The sequence below is a fragment of the Ictalurus punctatus genome, chromosome 2 (assembly GCF_001660625.3).
Source record: "Ictalurus punctatus breed USDA103 chromosome 2, Coco_2.0, whole genome shotgun sequence".
Lineage (NCBI taxonomy): Eukaryota > Metazoa > Chordata > Actinopteri > Siluriformes > Ictaluridae > Ictalurus > Ictalurus punctatus.
This window is the reverse complement of record NC_030417.2, coordinates 37,156,897-37,166,755: the sequence shown is the minus strand read 5'-3', so window position 1 is coordinate 37,166,755 and position 9,859 is coordinate 37,156,897. Positions and strand designations below refer to the sequence as shown.

General features: G+C 44.5%; 1 protein-coding gene across 1 annotated transcript; it reads left to right on the top strand.

Annotated features, from left to right (window-relative positions):
* The first annotated feature begins 668 nt into the window (after positions 1-668).
* Positions 669-9,617, top strand: arf2a (ADP-ribosylation factor 2a). The gene is made up of 5 exons (XM_017451804.3): positions 669-777; positions 7,785-7,942; positions 8,134-8,244; positions 8,341-8,465; positions 8,835-9,617. The coding sequence occupies exons 2-5, from the start codon at positions 7,795-7,797 to the stop codon at positions 8,994-8,996; spliced, it is 546 nt and encodes a 181-aa protein (XP_017307293.1). The 5' UTR covers positions 669-777; positions 7,785-7,794; the 3' UTR covers positions 8,997-9,617.
* Positions 9,618-9,859: the final 242 nt, after the last annotated feature.

Below are 9,859 nucleotides of genomic sequence, written 5' to 3'. Positions count from 1 at the left end.
GAAAATAATGGTGGCCACACAAAATATTGACACTTTGGGCCCAGTTTGGAAATTTTCACTTAGGGGTGTACTCAATTTTGTTGCCAGCGGTTTAGACATTAATGTCTGTGTGTTGAGTTATTTTGAGGGAACAGCAAATTTACACTGTTACACAAGCTGTACACTCACTACTTTACATTGTAGCAGAGTGTCATTTCTTCAGTGTTGTCACATGAAAAGATATAATCAAATATTTACAAAAATGTGAGGGGTGTACTCACTTTTGTGAGATACTGTAGTATATGAAGTATATAGTATATAAATAAAACATTTATTTTTTGTAATAAATATATAAATATATGCATTTACTTTTTTTATATATATCTACTTAAGTGAAATATATTTTATCATAATTATATATTATATTTTATAAATATATTTACTGAAGTGAAATGATCATCCACATCTAATCTGACTTCGTCTTCTATACTTGCCTACTTGCATACTACATAGCCAGTCTAAGTAGTATAGTAGTATGTATACTGTTCCGGATACAGTCGTGGTAGCTGGTGCGGGTTTCGTTTATCCACACCCACAAAAAATCCGGGTCGTCGCATTTGATTGGATGACATTGATTGTAGGCGGGATGACTTGACTACTTTGGACGATTTGATTGGCTAGAATCTTACTTTGGACAACGCCCATGGCGCGGCTGCTTTCTGTCCGGTAAAAGACGCCATTTTGTCGTTAGCGGTGACGAGGAGAACAGGGATATTGTTGGAAAGCAGCACTGAAAAGGTAAAAAAAAAAAAATAAACAACAATAAGCGGCGATATTACAATTTTCCTCGCCTAATTTCTTATTCGTGATATAATTTACGAAAGACTATTTTTTTAACGGAAAATTAAAACGCCGTTGCGTTTTCAAGCTGATATAATAGCTACGTTAGGAAAGGTATTTTGCTAACCTTTTAGCTAAGCTAATATTTGCCTTGCTAAACCTATAGCACAGACAGCTAATACGTCATGTGTGTCGGTATAACATAGGTCTTATTTCTTTCCCGATGTGTTTTGTATGTTTATTTGCTTAGTACGAGTTAAATTAAGCAGACGGCTAACTAGCTGCCCTGATTAGCTCCGGCGCTAGGCTTATGGAGAGATATTACTAGCTAGCTAGTCGGATATGTACGGAAAAAAAGCAACAGGAAATGCGTTTACGTTGTTCAGGCGGCGCTTATTTCACAACAAAGAGTCGAATAAGTTGGCTTAATAAATATATAAGGTGATAAAAACAGTCCCAGATGTGTAGGCTGGTTTAATTAGTCAGCGAGGTGTAGGCCTTGTGCTGTTGTAGCGACGTCGGTTTCACAGAGACATTGTGGAATGCTACAGCTAGATAAATTGGTATTTTTTTAAATGATTAAATAAGTAAAATGTAACACCAAACGAATAGAAAATGTCGGCGTGTGTGTCTTTGAAATTATTCCGACGTTATACATCAGTGGATGTTGGTGCCGGTTTGAGATCAGTGTTGAATATTAAAGCGTAACTTCACTTTAAATATATTTATACTGAAATATTTTGTGAGGGATTTTTGTTGGTAGTTAGTTTGTTGGTGCTGCTTGTTTTTTTTTTTTTTTTTTTTAAAAAGTATTTTTATTCCTGTGAGAAGCTACCTGTATGTCCCGTGGTGACGTCACACGGTGGTCATACACAAGTGGACAGGATAAACATTTAGTTGATCTCGGAGTGATGCCGGTCAGGATTTGCTCCTCGAAAAGCACAGGAGCGGGTTTTCTTCCCTCGGAGATGTTCAGACGTTGGGAGTCGAAGTCCCAGAATGCAGTGCACCGATACGATACGGCGAAGTCGTGACGAGTTCGACGAAGCCGATCGGACAGACGGGCTCCTTTTCCGAACGGCGTACGAAGCCCGTGACCCGACGCGAGTCTGTCGACGAAACAAGTTCAAACTCGTTTGATCACGTAATAACGTAGTTTTCTTTCTAAAACTGAGCGTCATATCGCCATTATAAATTGTGGGTTTTTTCCGTCGAAGTGCCTCAGTGTTCAAGAAGAACTAGTACGTGTATATGTATATTTATTTATGTACTGGTTCGATATCGAGTATGGTTGGGGTGACGTGATCAGAAAAATATCATCTCGCGATATATGAGGACGTTCCTACGATACACGATGTGCACCGATATGTATAATTTAGCTAAGAAACTGCAAAACAATAGATAAACAACAACGAAAAAAACAATGTTAATCTGAGTTCGACGACACTTTTCTTTAATACCTACAAAGGCGAAGAAGATTGAGTAAAAAATAAACAAATAATCAAATCACCGGCTTCTATTCAGTACGAATTATTAAAAACGTTAAATATATATCACCATACCGACGATATCTCGGAAAAGTGTATCGCGTAATCGTTTATCGTGATATCGATATTGTATTGATATATCGCCCAGCCCTGATATTGAGTATTGGATTACCCTGGAGGTATCAGATTTTATCTACAAAAGGTGTGTGATTTAAAAAAATATATATATTTTTTTTGCTTGAAAACGCGAACACGCTGCCATGAACGCATTGCATTGCTTAGCAACGGTTGCTCGGTTCACACACCAGTATCGGATCAGTCTAACGCGCTGGCGTTCAAGTAAAAAACGGTAAGTGGTAAAGGTCCTGCTGTGAAAGTCCTTTCCCACAATGAGAAGCAGCTGATCTGAGCGAATTAGAAAAAACCCGTTAATTCCAACGTTAGGTATTTACATTGACCCCTTGCTCTGACGTATCGATCGATACTCAACTCTAATATTGTATATCTAGTATTGTATCGCCGTTGGAAAAGTCCGAGTCCTTACATTTCTTAAACGGGGCTCGTTGCGTCACGCACGGCTTGGAACGCTACTCGATACGCCGGTCTTAGTCTGTCTTAGTCTCCGAGTGTGATGCAACCTCGACGTTGTGGGCGAGATCGAGTGGTGTCATGCGTTTGGCTCGAAGCTCTGAGTTTCGGCCACGTCGCACATGGTTTTGTTTACTCTGATGTGATCACGCGGGATGCCTGGAAACATGCCCTGTAGCTCTAGCGCAGGTGCAGCTTACACGGACGATTACCGATCATCACGGGTATTCGTACCGATTTTACCCACAAACGGTTTTCTGAGCGGTCGGAGTCCTTTGAGAGAGTTGTCTGTTCAGGAGCGCTGACTCTTATCAGTCCCGTGATAAATCCCTGAACTTTTAGACTTATCTTAATAGCACGATTTCAGTCTATCTATCTTATCTTGTCTTTTCTAACCATCTCATTGGAGAGCACGAGAGGCTTAAAGTTCATACGATGGATCAGCCGGACGTCTGCGTGTCTGCCGCTCGCTCGACCGGATCGCAGAAGACCGGATCAGATCATTCTTGATCCGGTTAACTTGTCCGGGGATCATCGGACGTTTCTTTCCGATCGGAAATCCGTACACGAGAGGGAAAGACGAGCGGTCGGGTTGTCTGTAGGTCATGTGAGCGTTGTCGTGGTTGTCATGGGAGGAGGTCAGCCTTGTTTTCTTTCGCAGGACCGACCGTTTGCGGAAGACTCGTTATTACCTGCCGCGCCTCCCTTCTCTTGTCCTTTACCAGTCAATAATTAATCCTTGGTGGACCTCGTGAATTACTCATGAGGCTCAGTTTGTCGCGGCCGTTGATGATTTTAAAGGCGCGCTGGGCGACAACAGGGTGAACGGTCGGCTTTTCTAGTAAACTATCAGAGATGGTGGAAGATGCGTCTTCCTTAAAACATCACTGTCAGGTGGTACACAGAACGTCGGTACAGATATCTTCACACGCACTTTTATATTACAGACACTGACGTCCATGACTGTTAAGTGTCGTAAGAATGACGCCTCGTTGTAGAAACCCTTTTGGAAACGTGCTCATTTCCGTAATGAATACGAGAGGATTCTTCTCTTTAGTTGAAGTAAATTAGGTTCTATATAAGAAAGCGAGAAATCAAGATATTATTTATATTTTAACAAGACCGTGCGCCACGTCGGCAACGCCTCGTTCGGTACTTTACGTAATTTCCCTTTGCAAAACATAACAGCACATCTGGACCCGGTTGTATACGGCTGCTTATTAAGTTGGCGATACGGCTAAAGTTATAGTCCGTGTCATCGTCTTTATTGAGGTCTAGCGCTGATTTGATCTGTCTCACTTCTGAGTGTATAAACGAACTCTATCGCTCTTACTCGGTCCTCTCCGTTTCACACGTGCTCGTAGTGTGTGGACCGACGTGTAGGCCGCGTCTCTTAGCGTTCGCGGGTCCGCGTGCGGTAAAACACATCTACACGTCTCGCACTCCTCTCGCCCCTGTCTCCGTTTGTGCGTGTGTGTTTCCAGTATGAGTCAACGTTCCGGCGCACTTCCTCATCGCCGTGCTGCCGTCGTGACCCGGCGATGTATGAATAAGTGCAAGGTTTAGTCATTTAAGCGCCGTTTTGCCTGCTGACCCAGACGGCACCCGTCACCGCGTGGGTCGGGAGCGTGAAACCGGGCGTTTTTTTTCCGTCATCAGGACCAGAAAATAACCGTCTACGATCGCGACGAGAAACGGCGACTGTTTTTTGTTAATCGTTAACCGCAATTATCCGTTTTGTAATTTCAAAATAAACAGGAAACCCTTTGTTTCGCTTTTATAATCGCCGAGCGTATTCCCGCATATGTTACCACGGTGTCTAATCGTGGCCTTCCTGTGACTCGTTTAAGCAAAAATGAAAGCGCCGTCGTCGGCGTTTTCGTAGCGTCCCGTGATTGGCCGGACGCTCGAAGGACGATGACAGGCTCGCGATTTAGCGCACTAGTCATTTCGAGAACAGTATATACAATGTTAGCTACTTTCTGATGGTTGACATTTAGACATGTTGACTATTAAAGGAGAGTCCGAGTGCCGAGGCACGTATCAGCAGGGTCCATCGTTCCGGCCGCCCAGAAACGTGCGATTATTTGACCGTCTGGCCGCTTACTTATTTACTCAGCCGTCCTAACTGGCGTTGCAGCCTAATCTAATCTCGCCTTTGTGTAGGTATGAAGTGTGACTTTTAAAGGTGCTTCCGGAAAAAGAAAACGGAAAGGTCTAGGCCGTGGGTTATAGTAGATAATAGACAGTGTGCTTTTTAGTGGCGATACAGACTGTGGTGACTGTAGTGGTTTAGGTTCTCTGTGTGGAGACGGAAAAGATATCTTTGCAACTTTCGAATCTAATTTTAAACTGTGCGTGTGTGTTCAGTCTCACTTCTTGTTCGGTTTCTTCCGAATGCATAACCCTGATTTACACAGGGAAAAGGATGACCGGAGCCTTGGTCACATGATCGTCCGTATGTAGATGTTCGAGTAGGGTTCTTACGGCGTAGGGAAGACCTAATCAGTGGGTGAGAATTGGCCAATACTAAATTAGCAGGGAGGGGGAGGGGTGGTTGTAACCTGCACTTCACTGTACTTTTTATCCCGTGTGTTTTACCTCATTGTTTATATTTTAATAGTTTATATTGATTCATTCTTTGTCTCCTCTAGCAGCTTGCCTCGCCTTGTATATGTGATGTGCCATGTAAACGAATCTGCCTTGCCTTACTACCCCCTCATCTCAGAACTTAAAAAAATAAAAGCCAGACAGACAGTCCGTGCCCAAGAAAATGCGTGCGAAGTGAGCGACTAGTCGCTCATGTAAATGCAGCGTACCCTTTAAACGGTACAGTCAGATTTAATTCCTCCAGATTTAATTTAATTTAGCACCCGATAATAAAAACCAGGTCACTATGTAGGGAGTAGGGCACCGTTTCGGACGGAGCTCTCGCTCTCGTGCTTCCTGTGCTGGCACTTCCTGTTTACACGCAGAGGCTTATATGTGCATGTCTTCTCGCCCGAGTAAGAGAAACAGAAGAAAGCAGCGATCTGCTGGTTTCACCATGTTCTCCGGTGTGGTTTAGACACCGACTAAAAATCCGGTGGTGTTTTCTTTTTTGTACTGAGCACCGGAGGTTATTTTTACATACGAGTAGATTCGTTGCCGTGGCCGATCAGACGATCTGTCCGGTCCTTTAAATCGCACGGGATTCATAACGTGGTCGTCGGAAGATAAGCGATCCCTCTCTCTGATTAATTCAGAGCGCCCGTGTCTCCTTTTACAGGCTGGTCGGGTTTCTGGTTACCTGCAGTGGCCTACATTCTCCACATCGCTGACCTCATTGTTCCCTCCCGTCAGAGCACAGATGCGGCGCCGAGCTGTCGTTTTTTAAATCATTTATTTATTTTCTAACCACAGCATGGGGTGTTTGACACTCGGCAGTCTTCTTGCTTTGCGTATCGAAAGCAAACAGGTTTGACCTTCGCCTAATTTGCGAGGAAAGCTGTAGCTTAGCTTTGGTCAACGCTCAGTAGCACTAAGCAGGTAAAAGCGACGTGCCGCTAAGAAGCCGCAGTGGAGAAGCGGTCAATTAAACCAACCCATCACACCGAGTCCGATGAAGACGTGACGTGGCGTCAGCTATAAGGTCTGTCAGCGGGCACGCGCATCATGTTAACGCGTTCGAGAGTACGAGTGTTCACGTTATAATAACCTAATAAAAATTTCATGGTATTAGTTCAGCGTTTAAAAATACAATCGTTTAATTGTTGTTCTTTACAGAGATACGTTTGAGAATGATTTCCATGTGCAATGCTGCTTAACTAAAGACGGATAGGTCTTTGGTTTAGTTTTCGGTTTAGCGGACGCACCGCGTGCTTCTCGTGTACGATCACGTTACGGAAATGCTGTAGCAGCAGCAGAGGAACGTGTATATAACAGTCAAGGATTACACAGATAAAGGGTCTAGAGAGAGGCGTTACAGTCAGAAAGAATGAGAACCAGGTACTCGGAAAGAAAAGTAGATAGTAATAGACGGAAATCCATTTTAAAGCTGTGTTTCGATAGTCAGCCGCGAGGTGTCTTCCTTCGGATGACGATTCCTTGCTGTCAGATACAGACGAATAGTAATAAATGTGTCGAAATCCCTAGAAACGTTTAAAACTAGCGGTCGACCGATAATCGGTTCAACTGATTTTATTTTTTCCAATATTTAACCGTTTTTTTCCAGAATCGGGTATCGGATTTGTTATATCGGATCCACCGGTAAATGGCGCCATCTTGTGGGCGGTTTGAGAACTGTGCCGCCGTAACGGCTATCGATGCACAAATCAGACGTTGCTTAAACGCTCGCTATGTAGTCTACGCAGCTCGGCGCTAAGAAATAGAGACAAACCCACGGAGTCACGTAATCTGTTTACCTCATCGAAGCGTTTATTTAAAAAACTTTATAATTTTTTTTACTGTTGTTTAAATAAGAGCGTTTTTTTTTTTTTGTACGCAAGGAGGAAGTGACTGACAAAATTGTTATCAGTAAATCAGATTGTTCAGCATGGTGATCTCACTGTGTGTCAAAAACAGAAGGAAAGCAAATAATGAATCTGTTTCAGTTATAAAGAACCGTATCGGTGGATCTCTGTTCAGAACGTGTCAGGTGGTGAGAGAGAGGTTAAAATCATCTTACATGCACGCGCCAAAAATATGCAAGATACCACGGAGTGCTTAGTGCTTAACGGGGAACTCTACAGCGCCTTGGCCTACAACGACTGGAGTCGGACACGGCCGCTGTCACGTGTGAAGTGACTTCCCGACGCGTTCCATGCCGATTCGGTATACGACGTATGTATCCGATACGTGATGTGATGTTTGGTATTCTGAGCTTGTTTTTTTTTACGTTGTCTCACGCAGATCTGCCACCATGGGGAACATGTTTGCAGGCCTCTTTAAGAATCTCTTTGGGAAGAAAGAGATGCGAATCCTGATGGTGGGCTTGGATGCTGCCGGCAAAACCACCATCCTTTACAAGCTCAAACTGGGCGAGATCGTCACCACCATCCCCACTATCGGTGTGTTCCTAGCGAAGATGTTAAATCTTTTGAATATCGTCTGTTATCAGATTGATTTTTTTTTTCTTCCCCTTCGAATGCATGAATATCAAGATGTCACTCTCCACCCCGTCAGCCCCTCCCACTCACCATCACAGCTGCTCGTCGGTGTATCCCTCCCTGACGTTCTCTTCTCTCTTCTCCCTCTGCAGGTTTTAACGTAGAGACTGTAGAATATAAAAACATTAGTTTCACGGTGTGGGACGTCGGCGGTCAGGATAAGATCCGGCCGCTGTGGAGGCACTACTTCCAGAACACGCAAGGTTTGGTCCCTGTGTAAAAACACACACAAGCATACGCTCCGTTTTAAATGAAAGGAACGATTCATTTCCATCCATGTCCCGTCGTGTCACGGTCAGGTCTGATCTTCGTGGTGGACAGTAACGACAGGGAGCGAGTGAACGAGGCGAGAGAGGAGTTGACGAGGATGCTGGCTGAGGACGAGCTCAGAGATGCCGTGCTGCTCGTTTTCGCCAACAAACAGGTGCGTGCGTGTGTATGTGAGAGTGAGAGAGAGAGAGAGGGAATGTTTTAGCTTTAACACGCTGCTAACCGAGCTAGCTCTTTTACCATTTCATAATCGTGTGCTCTTGGCGAAATTGCATAATTGCGAATTCCTGACAGCGCGCTGTCGTGTTTTTTCGGCAGTACAGTGTTTTCCGCTGATCTCGAGCCCAGTACTGAAGGTCTAATCACTCTGTTTCTGATCAGTTATGCGTACGCAACACTCTGTCCTATTGTATTTTCAGCTAATATTTCCCACAGGTTTTTTTTTCCCTCCGCTGTGTTTTCGACACGATCAAAACGGAGGTTAAAAGTCCCACCCCATGTGTTTCTCCTTCGCCCTCTGCAGGATCTGCCGAACGCTATGAACGCAGCAGAGATCACAGATAAACTGGGTCTGCACTCACTGCGGCACCGCAACTGGTACATCCAGGCCACGTGCGCTACCAGCGGAGACGGGCTGTACGAAGGCCTCGACTGGCTCTCCAACCAGCTGAAAAACGCTAAATGATCCATTCCACCCCAGCCCTCTGCGCTCTGTGTGTGTGTGTGTGTGAGATTGTGTGTGCGTGCGTGCGTGCGTGCGTGTGTGTGTGTGCGCGTACGGTGAGAATGGCGGCACTGGATTTAGTCTCTCGGTCACCCACTTTATCCATCCCTTTCTTCTTTTGTTTGGTTCTGTAGACTTTAGAGGCTCTCCCCAGTGCTGACTCGTGTACCCGTATACCAGAACGGAAGTGCGTGAGAGCGAGAGAGAAACGAGAGTGGGAGCAGCCCTGCTGTGCCTCCGAACACACACACACACGCTCCTCGTACAGCTCGTCTCTCTCTCTCTCTCTCTCTCTCTCTCTCTCTCTCTCTCTTCATATCCCTCCTCATTTCCCCTGTTTTCACCAAGCAAAGAATGACCCAGGATGCTGAATGTTTTATTTACTTACTCAGAATAAAGGAATATATTGAAATAAGTCTCGATTTCCATCCTCTGATGATAAAACCGTTCCGCATGTCTAAGATGTTACGAGTCGTCGTCACCGTTTTTTGCCCCGCTTATGATGAAACTCATTGTAACCTGCATCAGGTTGGGAGAAAAAAAAAAAAATTTAAAATGGAGAAAAAGGAAAAAAAAAGAAAAGAAAGAAAAAGCCAATAAAGTGATGTTTTCCATCCTAGATCCTTCTTTGCGTTATTTTAGAAATGAGGCTCATGAGGTTGCCGTCGACGTCGCCGTTTCCTGAGGCATATCGAGGCCTGACTAGTGTAACGAAAGCCCGGCGTCTTCACCGGCGTACGCGGTTCTAGATAACAGGAAGTAACGCGTCCGGACGATCCTTGCGTTCTAATGTAGCTAAGCGTGAGTGGATGATGATGATAGCA

Excerpts from the sequence above, each read along its gene's own strand:
- arf2a (XM_017451804.3), top strand. The coding sequence starts at position 7,795 with ATGGGGAACATGTTTGCAGGCCTCTTTAAGAATCTCTTTGGGAAGAAA. Across the intron at positions 7,943-8,133 it reads CACCACCATCCCCACTATCG|GTTTTAACGTAGAGACTGTA; the intron begins GTGTGTTCCTAG and ends CTCCCTCTGCAG. Across the intron at positions 8,245-8,340 it reads CTACTTCCAGAACACGCAAG|GTCTGATCTTCGTGGTGGAC; the intron begins GTTTGGTCCCTG and ends TGTCACGGTCAG.